Source organism: Mastigoproctus giganteus, chromosome 6, assembly GCF_048544385.1.
Source record: "Mastigoproctus giganteus isolate SK-2022 chromosome 6, ASM4854438v1, whole genome shotgun sequence".
In the NCBI taxonomy this organism is placed as follows: Eukaryota; Metazoa; Arthropoda; class Arachnida; order Uropygi; family Thelyphonidae; genus Mastigoproctus; species Mastigoproctus giganteus.
Genome location: NC_143580.1, coordinates 146,315,113 through 146,341,226, shown reverse-complemented (window position 1 = coordinate 146,341,226; position 26,114 = coordinate 146,315,113). Strand labels below are relative to the sequence as shown.

The following is a 26,114-nucleotide window of genomic DNA, read 5'->3' as shown; positions in this document are numbered from 1 at the left end:
CCAATAAATCCACAAAAGCCTTGCTAGTGTGTGAGTGACCAACCCACAAATTCCAGTTAGTATCTGGGAAATTAAAATCCACCATTATGAGACTCTCTGATTTATTGGCCCACTCTATTTCCCTGTACAGTTTCTTATTATACTCATCAGAGTCATTCGGCCTATAGCACACTCCTACTGTCAATTTTGATCTCCCCATGCTTATGTCACACCAAACTGACTCGACACTGCACTGTCCAGCGATGTCGACTGGCTTCTCTACCTTGGATTTTGTGTTTCTTAACTAATATCATAACCCCTCCTCCCTTCCTATCCTGTCTATCCTTTCTGTTCACATTGTTCTCCCCAAATTCCAATTTGACAGAACAATTTGTAATTTTATTACCTTGGATTTTATGTGTTTCTCAACTAATATCATAATCCCTCCTCCCTTCCTATCCTGTCTATCCTTTCTGTGCACATTGTACTCCCCAAATTCCAATTTGACAGAATAATTTGTAATTTTATTACTCTCTTGTCAGTAAATTTTTTTTTATTGAAAATTTGTTGATGGTCATTTACAGATCATCAACAGATTTACAGAGGAAGAGATATGAATTTCAAAATTATATTTTTTCTGCACCTTTACCTCTGAATAGAGAAGTATGCATTGATTTTGTTTGTGTGCGTGCAATGCCAACCTTGTAGCGATTCTGTAATAAGTGATTTTATTATTCCAGTTTTTATAAGTTTACATGATAGACCATTCACAAGTTATGAATGGTCCATGATGTTGGCAATTGTCAAACGTATAGTTTGTGATACTAATATGTTACTCATTGCTGTATATTTATTTTATTTTTTATTATTTTTTTTTTTTGCTATTCTTTCCATTTTGTTACCATTTGACTGAACAAGTTGTAATTTTATTACTCTGTGATGTCAGTAATTTTTTTTTATTGAAAATTTGTTGCTGGGTCACTTAGAGATCATTGAAAGATATTATAATATGAATGTATACCAATCACTCAGAACTCTTCAACTTCCTTTCTTTGAAATTCAACTATATGTAGTCTAACTTTCCTAATGTAGAGGGTCACTTTATGCAGGTTCACTTTTCGAATTACTGAAGTATCCTGTCCAAAACATAGATGTAGTAACTTAAACTCCTTTTTCATTTGTGATGATTCAATTACTTTGAATAGGTAACTATTTTTTCCCCCCCTGTTTGTGAATTTTCATATTAAATTATAGTGTGTAATTTTGCCCTTTGTCAAAATGAGCAAAAAATATATTCAACACTTTCGTGATCAATGGATCAAAGATACTAAATATAAGAACTGGCTCTGCAAATTATATGGTGATTATTTAAAATGTTTTGTAAATATTGTAAATGCATGCTGACGGTCAAATTAAGTGATATTGAAAGGCATTGTAGTACAAATGAAGCACAAGAAACCTGAAGATGGTAATTTGTTCTTTTCATTGTAAGTTTTAATATATAATTTTATATATTAAAATTTACAGAGATTTCCTCTGTCTATTTGGTTACCTGTTTCAGAATTTCATTTACTTTGAGTGCAACATTTTTTTTTTTATAGGTTGCAATTTTTGTAAAATATTTTATGCATAATTTTAGTGCATACTTGTACTTCTATTATTCTTTCCTTTTATAATTTGCTTACACATTTCATAACGTTTGCTCCGTGTGTTGTGGCCCCGGGTGCCAAGCGTTTCCGTGGCCAAGTGATTCTCGTGCGATTGAAAAGTGTTTTTCTCTAAGCGACTAGGTTCTCTTTTGTTTTCTCCCTTGCTTATTAAACTTTTCCGTTAAGTAGCCCTTCTTTCGTAAAAGCACTAAGAAAAGAGCCCAGAAGAAGGAAAGAACCTTTTTCTTTAATTTAATTCGTCTTACTAACTGTACTAACCTATACGCTTGGCCACAAGCGGCACTGCTCCTGCCTCCCCGCGACGGGGCCGGTAATCTGGGCGGTAAAAATATACCCCCAGGGCCAAAAGGAGCTAACATGGATACAAGTAATTATCCACCTTTAGAGCCATCAAGCTGCTCAAGGTCAGAAATTCCTGACAATGACCGTGACACCAACCAGCCCGAAAGGCTTAGAAGGGAACCTCAATGCCATGATGAATTACCAAATTTCTTGGTGATTCATTCTTTATCCTCCCAACCTGTAGGCAAATTATCACCATTCTTGATTCAAAAATATTTGGAATCAATTACTGGATCACCAAAAATGGTGAAAAGACTACAATCCGGAGATCTCCTCATTGAAACTAAACACTCTGAGCGGCTCTTAAACACAACATCATTTTGTGGGCTCACAGTATCAATTATTCCACACAGAACTTTAAATTCATCAAAGGGTGTAATCAGTGAGTGGGATCTAATTACAGTCTCCGAAGAAGAGCTACTTCAAGAACTTAGTAGTCAAAAAGTTACAAATGTGAAACGGATTATGACTAAAAAAGATGGAAATCTCACTCCAACGAGATCCATCATCTTAACATTCAGTACGCCAGACTTACCAGCCTCAATTAAAGCTGGCTATTTGAATTGTCGTATTAGACCATATATTCCGAATCCCGTTCGCTGCTTCAAATGCCAGAAATACGGGCATTCGCAGCAGGCACGTAGAGGTGAGGCCATATGTCCCATCTGCGGCTCTAAAGATCACACTCAAGCAGATTGCTCTGTCAAAACCCCTGTTTGTCCAAACTGCAAAGAAAGCCACCCAGCTTTTTCCAAAACATGTGAGCTATGGATTACAGGAAAGAAAATTCAAAAGTACAAAATAGAAAATAAAGTCACCTTTCCTGAGGCACATAGACAAGTTATGTCGACCCTGCCTAGTAGTCGTTCCTATGCAGCTCTCACTCGGAACTTCGTTTCTACTGCAGCTCAAACAGATGTATCAGTTCCACCTAACACCTCTCTAGCAAACTGGCTCAAATCTACGCTTTCAGCCTCAGAGAAAGAAAATACTCCAAAAAGAACTAGCGAAGTCACAAATACTCCAATCAGCATTCCTACTCATACCCCATCAGTCCCAGTTGGAAAAGAACAATTAAAATCTGAATCAGTCTCTAAAAAAACGGAATCTTCCTCCAAACGCATGGATGTAAATGAGCTGCTAGACAATGAGGAACCTATTCTAGAACTCCATGCAGATGACACCATGGATACTGGACGCCCCACGTTCTCAAAAAAGGACTGGAAAAAATGTCCCACGTACAGAAAACAGTCAGATGAATCACCCTCAGGTAAACCTAAATAATGAATAAGATCATACAATGGAATTGCAGAGGACTAAGTACTCATTCTGATGACTTAAGAGATTTAATAGCTCAATTTAATCCCATAGGTGTATGCTTACAGGAAACATTCTTGTCACCCCAAGTTTTGCCAAAATTTTCAAGTTATACCATTTACAGACGAGATAGGAACTCAGTATCACCTGCACGTGGAGGAGTTGCTATTCTTGTTAACGCTAACATTCCATCCAGGCCGATCCAATTGAGAACTACCCTAGAAGCTGTGGCAGCTCGCCTTGCAGTTGGTATGTCATTTACCATTGTTTCCATTTATATTCCGCCATCTGCACCACTTCTGCTTTCAGAACTTGACAACCTCACTGCACAACTCCCAACTCCAATTTGTCTTTTTGGTGACTTTAATGGACACATCCATTGATACATCCATTACTCATTATCAGTAATTATATCATTATCAGTAATGATATAATTACTGATACATCCATTGTGGGGATTGGCCACAATGGATATAAGAGGCAAATTGATGGAGAAATTCATGTATAATAATGATCTTAATTTATTAAATTCTGGATCTCCTACCTACATCCACTTAGCAACCGGATCTGCTTCCGCAATAGACTTGTCAATTTGTTCGCCATCCATATTTCCAATCATGACATGGTCGGTATTAACCGATCCCTTCAACAGTGATCACTTTCCAATTATTTGCTCGCTACAAACAGGGGTAACTTCAAATCCTGACCAACAATCCACTTGGCAGTTTAAAAAGGCAAACTGGGGCGGCTATTCTGCCCAGATACGCTTAGACAGATTTTATGTTGAAAGACAACATATTGATGATGTAAACACTTACATAACCAATCAGATTCTGACTGCAGCTAAGGCCTCCATTCCAAAATCCACACCATATTGAAAACACAGAAATCACTGGTGGAATACAGATTGTTTAATTTCCAAACAGGAAAAAAACCGCGCCTGGACTCATTTCCGCAAGTATCCCACCACTAGTAACCTAATTGCTTTTAAAAGACTAAAAGCAAAAGCTAGACAAGTTAGGCAGAAAGCGAAACGGGATTCATGGATTGCTTTTGCCTCCACCATTACCAAAGACACGGACACACAAGTCATCTGGAAAAGAATACAGGCACTAAATGGCAAATTTGCTCGGCTGCCATCTCCGATACTTCATTGGAAAGGGAAAGACATTTCTACTCTCGAAGAAGTTGCAAATGCATTAGCAGAATCATTTGCAAAAATCTCAGCTTCTGCCACCTATGCTTCCTCCTTCCAGAACATCAAAGCAGGTGCAGAACGGTATAAAATTAACTTCTCCACGCGCCGCTCATTCCCGTACAACCAACCGTTTACGTTAATAGAACTTCAAGAATCATTAAACAGATCTTCCAATAGTGCTGCAGGTCCCGATGGAGTTCATTACATTATGTTAAAGCATTTACTTGGAGAAGACTTGAGAACCCTATTAATTTTTTACAATCGGATTTTCTCTGAAAATGCCTATCCAACTTCATGGTGCCATTCGTTCATTATCACCTTACCAAAACCAGGAAAAGATCCTCCCTGTGTTGAAAACTATAGGCCAATATCTCTTACGAGCTGCATGGGAAAAATTTTCGAAAGAATGGTTTATACTAGGCTCATTTACATCCTGGAGTCAGAAAATCTCCTTCCAGATCACCAGTATGGCTTTCAAAAAAATAGATGTTGAGTCAGTTTGGTGTGACATAAACACTGGGATAGGGAAAGTAAGAGTAGGAGTGTGTTATAGACCTAATGACTCTGATGAGTACAACAGACAATTGTGCAGAGAAATAGAGTGGGCCAGTAAATCAGAATGTCTTGTAATGGGGGATTTTAACTTTCCAGATATTGACAAACTTGTGGGTTGGTCACTTGCACGCTAGCAAGACTTTTGTGGATTTATTGGATAATTGTTTTCAACAGCAACATGTGTGAGGGGCAACCAGAGGGGGTAATACTCTTGATCTGATTATCAGCAGTGATGGCACATGCATTAGGAATTTGCAGATAAAGGAACCACTAGGTGACAGTGATCACAGTCTACTGATGTGAGATTTACTTAAAGATGTAACTACCATCAAGGGTAAAGGGGAGGGCTTTTGTTTTCTTTAAGGTGACTACAGTGGGATCAACTGATGATGTTAAAAACAGTGAATTCTAAGTGGGAGTCCTTCATGGAATTAACCTTTGGAGCTACCAGGATTTTCATACCAACTAAGAAATACTGTTCAGGATTTAGGCCTAAATGGATGTCAGATGAACTAATGAGGCTCATGACAGAAGAAAAATTCATGGGATTAGCAGGTGACATAGAAACCTGTGGCAGATATAAGCTAGTCTGTAATCAAGTCACAAAGGAGTTTAGGCAAGCAAAGGCTGATTATGAGAAATCCTTGGCAAAGGATGCAAAGAAAAATAACAAAGACTTTACTTATGTAAACTCTAGAAGGAAGGGGATGAATCAGATTGGTCCACTTGATATTGGTGGTTCGACTGTTGATGATCCTGCTCAGATAGCTGACAAACTGAATGAGTATTTTGCATCTTCATTCACACACGAGGAATTCTGTAAGGAAGGGAAGGACAGAAGTTTACTAAACTCTAACAGGGAGCTAAATGATTTTAGGCATTATTTAAAATCACAATAATTTTGATTGATCAATAATTGTTTTACAATTATTGATCAATGCATATAAGCTAAAAGTAGGAAACTTGCTTCTTGCCCAAATAGTAATTGAGCCTTCTGGTCTCTGGCCAAAGCTGTTGGTCACAATTTCTGTGTATTTATACTTCCACCTCTATTACAACATGCTGGTTCTGTTGTATTTTCCTTTTCCTCAGACATTTGCATCAGTGATTTTGTAAATGACCTCCTACTATAGTCTCCGTAGCCAGGTGGGCAGGAGCAGCAGTGTGTAGCACACGCTTCTTGATTAGACCGGGGTTCGAGCCCGTGACTACTAAATACAGAGGGTGCGGAAAGGTCAGGGAATGACCACCGCATATCCCCCGAGCAATATGGCCTTAGTTGCTGATACTCCTAAAAACCAAATAACAAACAAACGAACCTCCTACTATACCAGTTATATTTCCAATCATTCCCTCCTGTGGTCATCTGCCATCAGGACATTCGTTAAATTTTGAACATAAATGGGCTCAACTTAATTGCCCAAACTTCTATATTCCACTTATTGGTCACAAAAAACAAAAAAAAAACCCAGAAGCCTCCACTGGTTAATACCCATTTACATAACATATGGGGAGTGTAAACATATAATGCTCAAATTTACTACAAAATATCAGTCACATACTGCTGATAAGATGAACATTTCTTGTCTATAACCCACTGGAACCATCCATTATTTGATATAAATATCATTCTCTGTCAAAATTCTTAAAGCCTGCGTCATGTAGAATGAATCAAATCTTCTTTTTCTCCTCAATTTGGAAATCAGAAATGGAGTGGCACATAGACGTGACTCCCAAAAAAAAAAAAAAGAAAACTTTCATCCATACTGGAAAGTTTCATTTCACTGGGAGAAGTTGCCAAGCTGTAAGGAAATTCAGTCTTTATTAGCAAATACTATAGTTTAGTCATAATTACTTTAGGGGAAATCACCATTGTACCGTTCAGCTATTTCAAAATCAAAAATTCCATACTAGTGACATTTAGTTGAGATTCAGTGGTAAAGGCCCAACTCCATACCACATACATGTTTAATGAGTGAAAAGAAATATAAGAAATATTTTAGACAGACATTTAGCTTCTGAGAGACAATGCTCTTGAAATTTCAATTTTTGGTCTAGAAATATCCCAAGAAATTTGGAATATTTTAGCCTATTACTGTATTATTAATGGACACACACACACACACAGTGAATGAGATGAATTTAAACTAAAGTTGATAGATTTGGTAAATATTCTGCTATCAGAGATGATACAAAATAAACTCCCATTACTAATCTTGAACATTTAGACTATATCATCAGCCAGAGCAGTAAATTCTTGTGACCAAAGTGATCTTTTGTGACAGTGATATTCCAAAGACAGCTGTCACTGAAAAAGTCGTAAGAAAATACCATGAAACATTTCACCCCATTATGAACATAGTGCCAATTTGGAAATAAACATAATAATACCAACATAGGTGTTGAGTGCTTTATTATCTTCAAATAACCCAAGTTACTTTCAAGTTTTCCCATGGGAATATGACTAAATATTCAGTTATATTTAGAGACTGAATATGACTCAAGTACAGTATAGTGTTGATGGAATTTTTATTTTCAGAACAGAAGGTACTGAAATTTGATTTTCCCATTACTGTTACCACCAGGTAACTTGAAACTACTTGAAAAAATTCATCATATTGTGAACATGTCAACTTATATTTAGGAAAATAAAATAAAATAATAAAAGAGAATATTTAATGTAAAATATAGAATCCAATGATTTAAAGCGGAAAATTCAAAATCAAGTAAATCTGCTCTTTGATCTCTGAATACTGCTGCTGAAAATTTGGGGAATTAGTGCTGCAACCCTCCAGAAAGATTAAGGTAATCCTCTAATAATTTTTTTTTTCATCAAGTTTTTGTTTAGATCATTTTCTTAAGGGAAAAAATTACTTAAAAAAAAACAAAAAAAAAACAAAAACAGGTGTTTAGTTTTGAACTAACTTAACATGAAATCCATTAGTTACAAGATTTTCAGATTATTACATTACTCATTACTTGAGAAAAAAATAAATAACCAGTTAAGTTAAAAGTTACCAAAAATAATAACTGCTGACTTAATTTCTAACTTTTTTAGCTCGTACTACTATCTCAGTAGAGAAATAGACAGGGTTATAAATTGGAATGTCTTATGTGATTTTAATTTCCCAGATATTCATTGAAATTTGTGGTTTTGTTGGTTGCTTACTCCTTAGAAGAATATTCTTGATGCAATGTTTGATGTTTTTTATGTAAACACATTAGAGATGCAACAAGAGAAAGCATTACTTTTGATCTGATTATAAGTAGTGGCTTTTCACATATCAAGAAGTTACAAGTAAACTGACCACTAAGTGGTTGTGATCAATAATGTATTGATGGGAGATTTATTTAATGATAAATTTTTTATTTTTATATTTTTATTCTGTAACCATATATATTTGTAGTGCCTGAATCTTTATTTGTAGTGCCTGAATCATAGCCACCATAAAATCTCAATAGAATGACTGTTGTTTACATTTTGTTCAATCCCAAGTAACATCAAGGTCTGCATTTACAATTTAAATGTATGCACAATCTACTCTCAAGAGAAGGGTCATCTTTTCTCTTGGACACTGCCTAGGGCCTATGAAAAAAAAAAGGGGGGGGGGGCAAAAATATAATTAAAATAAATTTAGTGATTTATATTCCAAGAATAAAATTGTACAAACTAATTTTTAAATACAGATTTCAAAGAGTATAGTTAGAATAAAGACACAACTCATTTATTAATTGTAATTTTTGAAAAACTTGTTTTTATTAATCTTCGCATTTCAAAATACAAATTCCTTTATATGCTGGACAGCCAAAGTTTTTTGTTTTTCGTTTCTTCTCAGTGTTAACAAATAGGAAGCATGCAGGGAAATTGTAAAACCTTTTTTAAGCTTTTTATGCCACCTAAGAAATATTGTTCAAAGTTTAGATGTAAATGGAAGTCAGATGAATTTGAAGGCTGGCGGATGAAATTTTTTTTTTTTTAATATGATCAGATTTGTTTAATGGCTTTCTAAAAATACTAATGTAAGTAAGAGTCAGGCTGAAGAAAATAATTTATCATAGTTAAAATCACTGAATAGTGACGTCTGATTTAATAATTTTTCAGAAATCAGTTTTTAACTGACCTTAAATTTTAATGTGTAATAATTAACTATACATTAAAATTGTCATTTAAAATAATCAAGTAGTAATTAGGTTGTATATGAATATATATGTGTATATATATATATATATATATATATATATATTATATTATATTATATTATATTAGCTGAATTATGAGTGACTATTAATGTAACAGAAGCATGAACATTGTTTTAAATTGAATACTTGAAAACAGGTGCTTCTTTCAAAGCAGTCAAGATGGCAGATGGAAAGACTGAATTGGAGCAGCTCCATATAAAGGCAAATCAAGTGACAAATGAAGTGAGCTCTGAATTATACTTTTTTTGTAGCATTTTCTATTACGCCAAAATGATTCATTGTTTAAATTAGTGTTTCTCAAGAATACTGCAGGGCATGTCCCTAAATGAAATGTGATCAGTTACTTAGGACAGAGCACGATCTGTTAGAATACAAGACATAACTCATTTATTAATTGTATTTTTTGAAAAACTTGTTTTTATTAATCTTCCCATTTCAAAATAAAAATTCCTTTATATGCTGGACAGCCAAAGGCCTGAAAAGTTTACAGCTTGTCATTTTTTGTAACGATGGACTTTGCACTTTTTTTTTTTTATGCCAGTGTACAAGCTCAATCTCAGAATAACCAACCCATTTTAATATAAACTTAATGAACATTTTAGTGTACAGTAAACTCCCAATTTACAAACTTTCTATTTTAAATTTAGCATAAAAAAAATGCTTTTCCTGATATTTATTATATAGTTACATCATTACAACCATGAAATGTTAAGGGGGAAAAAAAAGAAAAAATTGCTGTACAAACTTTCAAATCCAGAAACCTTGGGGGTTAAGACCATTTTCAGACTTCAGAATGAAACCTAGTTAACAGTTGCCACTTTCTTTCATTATAATATAATGCTTTATACTGAGCTTTGTTTTTACTGTGATATACAAACTGTAATGTGTATATAAAATAAAAATAAGCATTAAATAAAGAATATCAGTGATATTGTAAGAGACAAAAATTTCTTTTGGTTTCCATCTTTTCATTATATCGGGCAACTTCCAGTTTAGTTGGAAGTTGCCTGATAATCAGGTGTCTTCAATTTGCCAATAAGCTGAGTTTTCTTTCAATTTTTACTCAAGTTTGTTATTTTTTAAATATGCAAAATTAATTATTTATTAATTATTTTTTTCACTTATGAGCCTAACTTAATTTTTTTGATACACATAAAGCATTAGCATTAGTAGAGGCATTTGATGCAAGAAAGCAAGCTTATGCAGCATCAGCCAAAAAAAAAAAAAATAAATAGATAAAAAAAAAATAATAATAAATAAATAAAAAATAACCACTTCCACTTCACCCCTCTGTTCGTTCGAAATACCTGTCCAGCTGAGCCTTAAACTTATTTAGGCTATCAACTTCCACTACAAGGGATGGAAGTCTGTTCCACCAACCAACCAACCACCCTCTGGCTAAAGGCAAACCTCCTCACGTCCATCCTATATCTGTCCTTCCTCAATTTGAATTTATGCCCTCTCAGGTGATTTTTCTGAGCAAGAGGAAGAATCCCATCAGCATTGAGTATGCTCAAACCATTCAAGGCTTTATACACCTCAATCAGATCACCTCGCTGGTGCCTAGTCTCCAGACACTGTAATTTGCAAAACTTAAGCCTTTCTTCATAAGAGCACCCCTTTATTCCATTCACCAATCTTAATGCCCTTCTCTGTACTCATTCCAGCATCCCTACATCCTTCTTGAAATGAGGCCTCCAGACCTGTATACAGTAAAAACGTTGGGTGGCTTTTGTAGTGCCAAACATTTGCCCTTAAGTATATACAGGTAATATAGGTATAATACAATAAGTCAATACAGGTATAATATTCTAAATTCAGTTTTTCATAAAACCCAGAAATTAAGGTTCATTTTTGTAAATTTAAATTTTTTATTTTATTTATGGGTTTTTTTTATTTTTTTGTGAGAAACTAACATTTCAGTTTGGTGCAAGACTTTTGAGTAGCATCTATTGGACGTTGAATTGGTTGTCCAAATATAATTGTTTAAGTTTAAATATTATTTAACTTAAATAAGATTCAATTATTATCTTGCAGTCTCTTAATTCTGTTTTCAGTCAGCAGACCAACTGCTATAAGTAAACACAGTGTCCTTGTGAACTCACAATATAGTCTACTAGCTGCCAGACTAAATTTTAGCTCATCAATTTGTGTGACTTCATTACATGTCATGGTGTCCATTTCTGAGTGAGGTCTTTAATAACTGATGGGAAGGCAGCCTTTACTAATTTATTGACAGAGGATGGGCAGTAATTGGTTCATATTTCTAGACTTCTAATTATCGGTAATGCGAGTTAGTGTTTGCCATCCTGTACTTTTATTTTATTTGGAAATAAATATTTCTATTAAGTTTTTATGGATTACTTACATTAGTTAAACCTTTATTGTATTCGTGGGCCATATTTTATGCATTGTGCTGAAATGAGAACAGAACAAAGTTGGCTTGATGGCTAACTGAACAATCACAGTAATTTTTTCTTAGATGGATGTTTTTTTATGTGTGCATATGTTACTTTTGTCTTATTAATTACAGACTGTATAGCTGTTTAACAGCATTAGTTATGATTTGGTCAGGGCAGGCTTTTGCTGCACCAATGAAAAATAAAAACAAGAAACAATAAAAAATGAACAATAAAAATAATAATTAAAATACAAAAATAAAATAAACTACCTATGTGTTCTAATTCTATTGCTCATCCACTTCTTTTCAGCCCAGGGTCTTCATTAGTATTATCATTATAAGCTTTATAAAGTATCAAAGCAGTGATATGACTACTTCAGTACTTCAAAATTGATGTCTCATAAAGTACTTTGTGTGATATTATATCATGACTTGTTTGGACCAATTTTGGCTCCTGTGATCCTCGGTGGCATTCTCTGATAATTTTCCTGGCACAAAATCTATTATTGGATGTTGCATGAAGACTTGCATAAATAATTTTTTTTTTATGCTGGTCTCAATCTTGGATCTTCATACTTTGTTAGCAAATGCCTAATACACTGAGCTACTGAGACTTAAATTCTCGCAATATCCTACTTCCTGCAAGACCAGCACCACTTTCTGCCTTTGGTGATGTAGCTGTGTTGTCTGATGCATAAATGTATGCTATTGTATTGAGCTCCTAGCATTGACTGATAGTTTCATAAGTAAAACAGGCAAACCTGTATAGCATTAAATGTGTCCAAACACTGCTGAGAAGAAATTCTTTCCTGATTTCTGTTTATTTCCTGATGTTCAGGAGTGCACTTCACTAACAGTATGTGATGTATATACTGTTCAGAAAAAACCAAAAGAGACTTTCTTGTTCCATAACCCAAGTTTGACAGCAGCAAATTATGGACCATTCTCAATGAAAATGATCATAATGCACTTTTTTCCCTGAGAAACTGATTTTATACATTGATTTTAGAGCAGTCAATGCTCTGTTTGCAGAATACTTTCCATAGCCAGGGGAAGTTTTTTTTTTTTTTTTTTAAATGTCAATCCAGAAAATCTGTAACCCTCTACTTTTAGCCATGTATTCAGATCCTCTGGGAGAAAATATGTAGTATTTGCACCTCTGTTTATTTTCATTTTTGCCCATTTTAGTTTTTTAAATGGAACATTGCTGAAATGATTTTATAAGTAATCACTTTGGTAATTTCACTGTACCTATTCAAACTTTTTACGAACAGTCTAAGGAGATTAAAGAATAAATAATAAAGTAATATCGTTAATTAATAATAATAATAATAATAATAAAAAGTAAAACACAGAGAGAGAAATTTGCAAAAAAAAAAAAAATTATCTGCTGATGTCTTCTCCACTTATAGTGCTTGTATTTTGCCAGTTCATTCTTGGGTACATTTATTGTCCAAGAATCAGCAATTGCAGGGTCCCAAGGTTGCTGGATTTCTGATTTTACATCTAACCTGTGTAATTGAACAGAACAAAAACAAATGTGATTAATTTTATAATTTTAATAAAAATAAATAATTCAGAGAACTTTAAAATACAATTTATTGCATTTCATGGCAATATGTATTTTTCCTGCTCTGTTTTTGTGACATGCATTTGGGAGTGTTGGTGGTCAGCATAGTTGGCTGCCTTGGGAATTGGAGTACTATCCCTCTATGGAGAAGGTAGGCTGGCCCAGTGAGGCATTTTCCCTGATGTTACCAATAGTAAATTCTAAGTGGGAAGCATTCAAGGAATTAATCGTGGATGCTACTAAAAGTTTCATACCTATTAAGAAATATTGTTCAAGGTTTAGGCCTAAATGGTTGTCAAATGAACTAATGAGACTCGTAACAGAGAATAAAAATGCATGGGATGCATACAAATTAACACGTGACACAGAAGCCTATGATAGCTATAAGTTGATCTGTAACCAAGTTACAAAGGAGGTTAGGCAGGCGAAGGCAGATTACGAGAAATCCTTGGCAAAAGATGCTAAGAAAAACAGCAAGGATTTCTTTACTTATATAAACTCTAAAAGGAAGGGGATGAATCTGATTGGTCCACTTGACATCGATGGTTCGACTGTTGATGATCCTGCTCAGATAGCGAACAAACTGAATGAGTATTTTGCATCTACATTCACACGTGAGGAATTATTAAGGTTTGAAAATGGCAGAAGGTTATCAAATTGTAGCAAGATATTTAATGATTTTGTAATAACTGAGAGCAAAGTGGAAGAGAAACTGTTGAAGTTAAACGTAAGAAAAGCACCTGGGGTGGATGGGATCTATCCAGTTATATTAAAGGAGGTGGCAAAGCAACTAAGCAAACCCTTAGCCATAATTATGAGAGCATCCTTGGACTCAGGTGAGGTTCCCACGGACTGGAGATGTGCAAATGTATCCCCAATTCACAAAGGGGGATCGAAGGGTGACACGGGTAATTACAGACCAGTTAGTTTAACTTCTGTTCCGGGTAAAATAATGGAGTCACTGGTTAAAGATGCATTGCAGGATCATCTAGACAAGACTGCAGCAATAATTCAGACACAGCATGGGTTTGTTAAAACAAATTTGATAAATTTGACAATTTGATAAATTTGATAAATTTGACAAATTTGACAAATTTGATAGGATATTATGATGTGGTTACAAAGGAACTGGATGCAAAAAATAATTTTGATATCATATATTTGGATTTCAGGAAAGCTTTTGACACTGTTGCACATGGAAGACTATTGTACAAATTGGAGCAGAATGGTATTAAGGGTAAGTTGCTACAATGGACTTTCCAGTTCCTTCTGTTTTGAGCAGTGGCCATCCATTTACTACCCAAAAACTCATGAATTTCATCTATCCATCTCCGCCTTTGTCTTCCAGGTTTTCTTCTAGCTCCTCTTGGGTACCATTCTGTTATTTTCTTAGTCCATCTGTCATCATGTCTCCGAGCTATGTGTCCTGCCCAAGACCATTTTAGTTCTTTAGTTTTGATAAGAATGTCCTTTACTTGAGTTTGCTGCCTAATCCATGTGTTTCTCTTCTTATCTAACAGTCTGATTCCCAATATAATTCGTTCCATTCTTCGCTGTGTAGTTCTCAGCTTCTCTTCCATTCTTTTGGTGAGTGCCCAAGTTTCACTTCCATGTCATGGTGGGAAGTATACATTGATTCATTATTTTACGTTTCAGACAAACTGGGATATTGCTCTTCAGTATGTGACTATATTTCCTGAATGCTATCCATCCAAAATTTATTCTTCTCTTGACTTCCAGCCATTTTTCATTATTACAGCTGATAACTTGTCCCAGATAAGTATGACTCCACCTTTTCAATTACTGCTCCTTCAATCATTATTTCCCTTTCCGTGGCATACTTGTTCATCATTACTTTTGTTTTAGCCATATTCATCTTTAGTCCAAAATCCTTACTAACTGCGCATAACTGATTAAGATTTTCCTCTAATTGTTTGGGAAGCGTGGCTTATGACCACAATGTCATCTGCAAATCGTAAATGGTTTAGGTACTCTCCGTTCACATTGACTCCTTTCTGCGACCAGTCTAATCTTCTGAAAGCTTCCTCAAGGGCAGCAGTAAACAGCTTCGGAGATATTGTGTCTCCTTGTCGAACTCCTTTCTCAATTTTAAATTTGCTACTGTCTTTGTCTAGTCTAATAAAGGAGGTAGCACTCTCGTATATTTTCTTCAAAATCATAATATATGGGGTATCTATGCCTTGTCTTTCCAGTGCCCGAAACATTGCCTTATGCTGTATGGAGTCAAATGCCTTTTCATAATCCACAAATGCCAAGCATAATGGTGTTTTATATTCATTTGCTTTCTCCATTAGCTGTGATATTACGTGAAGGTGATCCATAGTTGAGAATCCTGTCCTAAAGCCAGCTTGCTCTTTCGGTTGATTCTCATCAAGTATTCTTTCTAATCTGTTAGTAATGACCCTTGTGAACAACTTGTAGATGTGGGATAACAAGCTAATTGGTCTATAATTTCCAATTTCTGATTTATCTCCTTTCTTATGCAGCAAAACTATGATTGCATTATTCCACTGCTTAGGCATCACATCACAGCTTTTCTAATGCACTTTGTGAAGAGCCTTGCCAGTTTTTGTGTTATGTCTCTTCCTCCCAATTTTAACAACTCTACAGTAACTTCATCTTCCCCCGGGGCTTTCCGATTCTTCATTTTCTTCAATGTATGTTCTACCTCATCAGGAAGAATATCAGGTATGTCGTATGTGTTGCTACTTTGCAATCCATCTTCCCCACTGCTGGTATCATTCCATCGCTCCTTGTATAATTCTCTATAATAGTCTTCTGCTATTTGAATTATGCCTTCTCTGCTGTTTATAAGTACACGATCGCTATTCTTCAGTTTCAGTATCATTTGTCTTTCTGTATTACTGCTCATGGCTTCTGATTTAAATCCTTTGTTTTCCCTTAATGCTTGTTCCACTTTTCTTGTGTTAAATCTTCTTATGTCCTCTCTGAGTCTCTTTCTAATGGCGTTGCATAACTCAGTATACTCAATTTTCTCCCTGTCAGTGTTTTTCTTGCTTTTGATTTGTTGTCTTCGGTTCATCATGACAAGTGTTTCTTGACTAATTTTTTCTTCTTTGGATTTTCGTTTCCCTATAGGTTTCATGGGCTTTATCACTTTCAGAAAGTTGTAATATTCGTCGTCAATATCTTGGTCCTGAGCAGTCTGCAGAAGCTCAAACTTGTTCTTGAGTTCCAGTACATACTGCTTTTTCTCCTCCTCTGTTATCTCAAAGACCTTTGTATTATTTACTCGAGTCAGTTTTTTCGTTTCCTTTCCTACATCTATATCAAGTGTGCATCTTACCATTCTGTGATCACTTCCAACATTTACCTTATTCAGGACGGTAACATCATTCACAATATATCTTCTGTTAGTGAGGATGAAGTCGATTTCATTAGTTGTTAATCCATTTGGACTCTTCCATGTCCACTTTCTGTTCACCCTTTTCTTGAAAAAAGTGTTCATTACTGACAGTCCTTGAGATTCTGCAAATTCCACAAGTCTTTCACCTCTTTTATTTCTTTCACCAATTCCAAAATTTCCTATAGCTCCTCTTTCTGCACTGTTTTGCCTTTTTCCAACCTTAGCATTGAAGTCCCCCATAATAATAGTGTAGTGGGTTTTCTGCTCATCTAGAATACTCTCAATTTCGGTGTACATTTCTTCAACCTCTTCATCATCATGGCTTGATGTTGGTGCATAAATCATTATAATCTTTAGCTTGTACTTCTTAGAAATCTTGAGTATTAGTCTTGACACCCTTGGTGATGTACTTTTGAATTCCGAAATGTTGTTTTTAAAATCTTTATGGACCAGAAACCCAACTCCACCTTCACTCCTTTCACTGTTTCCATTGGTGTACAGCAGATTTCCACTTGATAAACTTATAAGTGATTCATTTCTTCTTCTTGTTTCAGCCAAACTGATGATATTCCAATTCACTTTTCTAATTCCTTTTCCAGCTCTAATATCCTGTCTTCACCGATGAGTGATCGTACGTTATAACAGGCCAAGTTCAGTTTCCATGCATGGCAACCTTGTCGTACCCAGAGATTCTTAGCACCCTCTGCTTCCACTCTGATCCTCTCGCTGCCGTAAGAGGGAGAGTGAAAGCTGCTGGGGACTGAGGGCCATTTGTATTGTTGTGCTGTCATATGCTGGAGGGTTTTGTCTTTTCCTCTTCACACTGACCAGGCGTCTGACACAATGGTCATTACTGGTTAAAACTGAAACTTTTTGGGCACATCATGAGGAAGGAAGGTTTTGAGGAGATCATCATGACAGGCAAGGTGAATGGAAAGCAAAGCAGAGGAAGACAGAGAATAAAATGTATTAGTAGTCTGACCAACTGGATGAATGTACGGAGTCTAGACCTGCTGAGAACAGCAAAAGATCAAGAGATGTGGAAGACCGCGATCACCAACGTCCTTAATGGACACAGTACATAGAGAGAGAGAGAGAGAGAGAGAGAGAGAGAGAGAGAGAGAGAGAGAGAGAGAGAGAGAGAGAGAGGTGATGAAATTAAAGCCTTTAAACTTAAGCTTTCAAACTGTGATGTTACAAATTTAGACAGATTGCCAGATGGGTAGCAGTAAATTAAAATCCCCTCCAATAATAATAATAGAGTTGTTTTTTGAGATTTTAGTGATAGCCCAGTTTACAAATTCAGAATATTTTTTCCATGGAGGACTCCTAAGTCCTCCATGGAAAAATGATGTCCAGACAGTTATTTGACAGTTTAGTTCTGATGATGTGGATTGCATTGAAGGTAGATGAGGAGCATTTGGATTCTGACACTATCACAAATGAGTTCTTCAAGAAGATGGTGGTTCCTCCAGCTTTTTTTGTAGCTCTTTATGCTGCTGCAGCTTTGTAGTTGGCAATTGAGGGGATAATAAAATCTTGTTCAGACGAAGTTCAGGTTTCCGTGAGTAGGATAAGATCATAGAAATTAGACAGGTTTCCAGAGTGGTGATTTTATTCTGAATACTTCTGATATTCTGCAACTGAGTTTTAACCTGTAGAGGTGGCTTATTTAGTTGGATTTCCCCTAGGTATGTTTTCCTGTATTTTCGCATAATTTCTCTCTGCTTTCTATGGTCCACAGCAATGTTATTAGTCTTAACTGTTTTAGTTTGATATGCATACTGCTTCCGGGCGTAATTATTACAGATATTTTTTTGCACTCTGCCTCTCCATTTGCTGTTGTTCGGCCAAGCAACGTTGATCCCTTTGTTTTATTGCTGGAGCATAATCATCACCCGAAATAGTGCTTGATTTAATACTGTGGTTGCAGTTCCTTCTTTTTCATGCTTTTTTGCTTCTGGGGCAGTTTAATGATACTGGACAAAATGAGTTTATTAAAAATGGCAGGCTGGAGCCAGTAGTTTTTCAGTTCTAAGAGGGTTGCTTTTGTATATGAGATTTCATCAAACTAAACACTTCGTTAGTTAGTCAGAGGGATGCTTTTGCACAGCTCTTGTCAGTTTGCAAGCCAGAAGAATATTGGCAAGCAAAATTTGTTAGCACTATCATGTGGCATGGAGCGGTTAGGCTTAGTGGTTTTGGGATGAGCATTACTTTATATTTCAAAAACTGTACTTGCATTACTTTGACAGTGGGTTGCAGGGACAAAGAACCTTATTTGTTTAACACTTTGATACAATTAGAATTTTAACATAAAACCCGTATCCATGTGAAAACTGAAAGTATCAACATGATGGTCCACAGTACATAAAAAAGGCAGCCATACCAAACTAGCACCACCACATGCCTAAGCCAGCAGCCCAGTGAGTTCCAAGATTGTTGACACCTTTTCAGAATTCCATCGGAAAGTGTGTTCTGCACAATTGTTGGAGCTTTGTAGAGAAAGAGAGAATGCTGATGATTTTTTATTTGACAGAATTGTAATGATAGTTGAATGCCAGGTTGGTGAATGCACTATAACCCAGAAACAAAACAGATGAGCAAACAATGGAAATATTCATCTTCACGAACCCACAAAATAGCCAGGGTTCAGTTGTCTACCAAACAGTCATGTTGTTATCCTTCCAAAAGTATTAATCATCCTTGCAGATTACCTTCCAAAAGTCAACAGCATCATTCAAAAGTCTGCAGAAACCTCCTAGGAAAGTTAAAAGAGACTGTCAAGTTGAGGCGACGTGGAAAGCTGTCCTAAGATGTCCACCTCCTAGCCAACAATCCTCCTGCTCACAGTGGACTTTGCAATCAAGTTTGACTTTGAAAATATGCGGTACCCACTTTATTTTCCCAACCTTCAAACTTCTTCCTCTCCCCTAAAATGAAGAAACATTATAGCACCACAGATTTTGGACTGATAAGGGGGTTATTAATGAAGTGTAAGCCTAGTTTTCTCTTCAGAGTGACTAGTTCTATTCAAGGGGTGTCCCAGGGACTCACATCTGGTGAGTATGGGCTTGGCAAACCCAGGGTCCTGAGCTGGATATCATCATTCTTCTCTTTTTTGCTTTCTTGGTGATTCCCTTCTACTTCTCTCTCTCTCTCTCTCTCTCAGGTTAATGCTGGAATTTTTTTTTTTTTTTTTTTTGCCTGGTGCAGCATAAGCCTCAGGCTTCCTTGCACCATATGGCTAATAATAATAAGCATATTCACAGATGAGAAAAATGTATAGTTCTATAAGGTAGCGACAAAGAGAAGGATGAAATTGCCAGCCAAGTTTCATATCCCTAACCCACTCATCTGTATGTGAGGATAAATATTTATTTACCATCCCTCGTATGTTTTATGAGTGTAGAACAAAATACAGCAGATCATAGCACAATTTTCAGACATAACTGAACACGCTAGAAGGTGTATCATATTTATTGGAAGTTTTAACCCCAAAGCCATTTTTATACTTAATTCTTAACCTTGTTGTGCAACCTCATACATATTAAATCACAGAATGCACTGGATAGGACAATATTTATTCTTAATTCTTATCTCTGTATTAAGAAGCAAATTATCGATAACAGTTCTCTTTTAATTTTTATTCACAGAATATAAAGCTTTGAAACAATTTTAGGATGTTATGCATTTTTTATCATAATTATTGTTCTAAATAGTGAATTATAATAATGACTGTAAGCAAGATTGATTTGTTCATTTCGAGTACTGCTGTTTTCCTTATAACACCTGAAAAATAATAACTCTTACAGAATTTAATTAACTGAAAATAAGAATAAAAAGTTTTTTTTATTAGTTAATATTTTTATATTATGGCTGTAATAAATCAGATTTTTAAATTTTTTTCCTTTAGTCCCTGGAAAGTACGAGGCGAATGATGCAACTCTGTGAAGAGGTGTAGTATACATATTTATTTCTATCCATCTTTATATATCAAAATTAATACATTTTGTTTTCAGCATGTAGGTATAATTTGTGATTACAAGTCATTATAATTTGGATTACATAATACTATAAATGCAGACATTTATTTTCATCGGTAGTTAATTTTTATCTTAATTTTAACTGTTGCCTTTTATAAAGAACTGAAGCATTCATTTTTAATATTAAGTAAATTATAAAAATTACTAATTCAATATATGAAAGTTGGAGATTTTTTTTAATGGCTGATATAAGTGAAATGTTTCAGCACTTCATCTATGTATATGTTGAGATTCTTCGTTTTGTTATGTGCTTATTTTTCTTTACATAAAGCTTTGCTGTTATGAAATCAAGTATTTCATTTTTTAAGAAACATTATAGTTTTTTAAAGATGTTTTTAAATTTTAAAGCTTATTTGATGTTTTTTCTGCACTTTATTTTAAAAGTTATTTTTAATGCCATTTATATGGAGAATTTTTGATTTATGCATACATTACATTTATAATCCCTGTGTATGTGTATGGTTGTTTTTTAGTTTTCCATTTAGAATAAGAGTAGTCAATATAATGGGAGGTGATAGAATTATTTTTTTTATGGAATACTGTATCCATCTTTAGTGAATTTTAAATCATTATGCTTAAAAGGATGATTTGAACTAGAACCCTAATTTGATTTAGTTCACTATCCTTGCTGTTGCACCAGTAAACCCCAAATCAAATCAAAGTTCACTATCCTGTGAGATGTTATTTTAATACATTTTGTCCCTTGGTTAATCAGTAAAACTATCTATGATAAATATTTATATCCATTATTTACACCCTTTAATAATCAAATTATGATAAAACAATCTGATTTGATATGATATGGTATAAAAAAAGAACAATTTTTATGTATATTTTTTTAATAATACTTCAAGAAAAATTTAATCTTAATCTCTTTACCTAAGTATGATCGTAGTAACTTCCCTGGTATTAGTAGTTCTTTATCTATTTAACACGAAAATTTAGTGTCACAACACGTGTGGTGTAGTTAGGTTTAAATTGATGGCACTTATATTCAATACTTAAGTATATATTCTTTCTTGACACTTTCATCATATCAAAAATTTGCATGCTCAGCCATTATTTCAAGTCATATGAAATGAAATTGTACAACTTCATATAAGTCAATTTTGATGAGGTAATTTCATGGAAAAGCTTCATTTAAAGGGAATGAGGTGAGAATATATTTTTTGAGAAAAAAAAAGATGAGATGTAATTATAATAAAAACATTTCATTATTTCTGAGCTTTGGTCAAGTTTCAATAATGGAATTTTGTTATTTTTGAAAGGAATAATTTTATATTTAATAAAGGATAAGAAGCAGGATTCATATAAACACCAGAGCACTTTTGCACAGTTTCATATTTAGATCACATCACATTTTATGCAGTATGGATATGCTTACATTTGTTCAGGTTTTTTTTTTTTTTTTGATAGTTTTAACATGAAGAACCATATATACTTTGATTGACGTTACATAGGAATCCAAATATATTAGGAAAATAGCATTCTTATATAGGAAACAATTCTAAGAATTATTTGTGAAGTACAGCACAAAATTAACCAACAGTAAAGTTTTTGGTACTTAAATGCATAATTTTAAATTTTTAGAAGACTAAATGCATAAGGCATATGTTATCGGTTGAAATTAATTATATAATGTTGGTGTAAATACACCATAGTTTACCCATAACTTTAACTACATAAGTAGTATTAAGGCGTCGTTTGATTTTTATCTCATATTGTGGCTACCTTCACAACGAGATACCAGGAATTGCAAAGGTAGCCACAATATGAGATAAAAATCAAACAATGCCTTAACACTACTTATGTAGTTAAACTTATGGGTAAACTATGGTGTATTTACAGTTGCTAAAGTGCTGGAAACCTTGATGATATCAATAAAGTCAACCCAACTAGTCTCATTCCAGTAAATATGCATATTTTCTTTACATCCAGTTTCTAAATAGTTACCATTAATTTAATCTATGCTACTGTTGATTTATCAGCTTACCTTGTTTCTAGCTCTTTAGTGTTTGTAAATATTTTATAAATCTGGGGGTTTAAATACCTAAGATCTGAAATGGCCTAGTGCGATTTGACTTATCTTGTGCTGTATTTCTCAAATAAACTATGAATTATATTTCACATAGCACAAGAGTGCTGTTGTACTTATTATGAAGAGCTTATTGCAGTGCCCTACATAAACTAAGCTTAATTTTGAATTTGTATGCATTTCATAGATAAATATGCATATATTTATATACAAATAAAAAAATATTTGTATACATATGTATATACCAGGTTGTTATAAAATAAGTTTCCCTATTCAGGAGACCCTAATGTCAAAACGGTTAGAGTTAGTGCTGTGAAAATCGGTGGCTATGTCATTTAGGGTATGGGGAAGCGATTTGTAGAAGAAAAAAAAAAGGCATATGTGCAGTGCCGGAAAAGGGGTGCTGCACATATGTAAAAGTTGTCATTTACTTCAAGACACACTGCTTACGCAAATGACACCCTGTTACATAAAAGCAGAAAGGCCAATGCCACCATCAATAACCATTATGGCTCCTTACAGAAAAAGGAACGTGCTCTTTTAGTAAAACTGTTCTACCAAAATAATAGTAACACTAATGCAACACTACGTGAATATCGGAAACACTCTTGTAAACACAAAGGCGAATTGTACATAAGCGAATTTGGTTCGTGTTATATACGACATCGTTCCCCTATTTATAAATCGTGTATGATCGAATTCATGAAGTGTGAACACGTGTTATATGAGGACTAACCGTACTATTTACTGTATTTTAATTTTTTTTCTCGGGGTAAGTATTTTTTGTGTTACCATGTGCAACTTATTTGTTAACTTATGCTTATAGTTTCAATTCTTTATAACAGGGGTAGCCAACGAGTCGATCGCGGATTTAATTTCGGTCGATCACGACGAATTTTAAATATACAGTCATCCCTCGATTTGTGCACCTTGTGCAATGAAATTTTTGAGATGGTAGATCGTGGCACATTTTGAAGGAAAAAAGTAGATCGCATCACAAATTAAGTTGGCCACTCCTGCTTTATAAGATTTCAATTTTTTAGCATTGCTTAAAAATATGACAAAACTTACCTCCTAATCCGTATGGTTAAAATATAATGAAGAAATCAAAATGGGAAATTAAAAAATATAAAAAACATTCCCTGAGGGGAAAAAGTGCACTCTTTTCTGCTTGGATCGTCATACATAAAAATTAATGATTATGAATGAAAGAATGAGAAAAACCAAGAGTCCTAACGTTGGAGTTTCGCAGTTCCATTATCAGTTGGTTCATATAATCGGGAAAGAAATTTTGAGTGTTATAAAGGTTAACTCTAGCTCCCGTGGTGCATGGTTAGCACACGCGTGCCCGATATTTTATATGTTTTAAGGATGTTATCTTGCGAGGTGCAGTCGGAAAATCATTCAATGGCTAAAGATTCGTGTATTAATAATAGGTTATAACTGGAATTCAGTTTTGTTAATATTATTGTACAATCTGCTTGAATGTTATTATTATGTGAATGCAAATGTTGACTGAGTTCTGTGGCCGAATAATTAGCATGAAGGCTGGTTTGGTGATATAAACTCTGTTATTTGCAGTTTTAGTGGATTCAAATTTGGCGGTAATACTACCAATGTTGTATGCATTAAGATACCTACAGACCTTCCAGCTTGCCTGCACAGGCCAAATTTGTGCAGTCAAACCGGAGCGTGTGTATGTAGCGCAGGCCGCCCGAATGGCCGTCTGGCCCAATCTGTGCAAATTTGGGCGACGACAGATATTGCCATGCACAGACCTACAGGTCTGTGCACGTAGATGTGGTTTTTCCAAATATGCCACACACAAAGAACCTTGTGAAGGTGCACTCAACGCCATAAACAAATTCCCTACTTGATGAAATATTCTATAATTATTAGCTTCACAAGTTCTGATTGTAATTGGGCCTCTGACGTTGGTAATTTCAGATTCTGGGTTATGAGAGTGAGCAAACAGCAGGTTAGACAAAAAACCAAACACAGTGAATGAAACAAATAATTCATATTTAATGCATCTTAAATTCTTCTTCACTGTCTTTAAGCTGTATGAAGAAATTCTTCTTCACTACCCTTAAAGATAATATTCCTCCATTTGAATTGTTACAATATATTTTTAAAAACGATTTTACAGATACTTTTCTGAATTTAGCAGTTGCACTAAGAATTTTTCTTAATTTACCAGTTTCAGCTGCCTCAATGACTTTCTAATTTGAATAGAAAATGATTTCAGTAATTTCAATAGAAAATGACCTTTTGGAAAAAATAAACATAAATGAAATAAATTCGCATTTCTTAAAGCAAGGAAACATAAATTTGTATAATTTTTTTAATATTATAATTTTCCTTTTATTTTATTATTGTGATAGAATACAATTACTGTGATTTAGAATTTAAAGTTTATTTCCAGGATTTCAGAATTATTTTGTTATTTTTGCTTGTTGTTTCATTATATTATATGTTAGATATTTTGTAATTCTTTTCTTTTTCAATATATGAATTTTATTTTATTTACGCCTTATTTTATTTTTTAATCCAAATATTTTGGCGTGGAAAATTTTGCTTACTGGCAGCACATAGGATCACGGCAGCCCTTCTTGGGCTCAAATTATCTTGTGGTCTGATGAGACATATTTCACTCTTCATTGGGCTGTAAATGCACAAAACTGCTGAATATGGGGAACTTCTCATTCATCTGCTGTGCATGAAAGATCACTATCACTACAAAGTCCATACATTACAGTATGGTGTGGATTCACTGCAGAGTTTATAATCGGACCATTTTTCTTTGAAGCGTCTACACCTCATGGCCCCATAAGGTGTATGGTAACTAGTGCACGGTACTGTGCTCTTCTGAGAGATCACATTATTGATGTTCTAAGAGATCACATTATTCCTGCTCTGCAAGAAAGGCAATGCTTGGAGACCGTAGTGTTCATGCAAGATGGTGCCCCTCCCCACATTGGTTGACAAGTGAAGGAACTGCTCCGTTCAACATTCGGAAATGATCGCATCATTTCTAGAGACTTTCTGCAGTTCTGGCCAGCCCAACAGCAGATTTCAATCCTTGTGATTTCTGGCTATGAGGATACCTGAAAGACAGAGTTTACCATGGCAGCATACAAATGCTTGTCCATTTGAAAGTAAGCATTAAACAGAATGTAGCGAACATCCCCAATGAGATGCTACACGAAACTGTGTTGCATGCAGTCCTCCATTTTCAGAATGTCATCTCAAGCGAAGGAAAGCACATAGAACAATATCTGTAGATTTCTGAGTTCTGATATTAAAATCTAATCCTAAATTAAATATTCCATCACATGTTTACAGTGTCAATTTTCCCCTAGTGGCAGAAATTTGAACTAATCTTTTTTATTCTACGAATCGCTTCCCCACAC

The 26,114-nt window shown here is 34.7% G+C and overlaps 1 protein-coding gene across 1 annotated transcript in view; it reads left to right on the top strand.

Annotated features, from left to right (window-relative positions):
- The window catches only part of LOC150084640 (synaptosomal-associated protein 25-like), a 145,553-nt gene that overhangs the window by 11,035 nt on the left and 108,404 nt on the right, over positions 1-26,114 (top strand). The window contains exons 2-3 of the mRNA XM_090375380.1: positions 9,398-9,483; positions 20,537-20,578. Coding sequence (XP_090231506.1) covers positions 9,421-9,483; positions 20,537-20,578 — 105 coding nt within the window. The 5' untranslated portion in view covers positions 9,398-9,420. The remainder of the gene's footprint in view (positions 1-9,397; positions 9,484-20,536; positions 20,579-26,114) is intronic.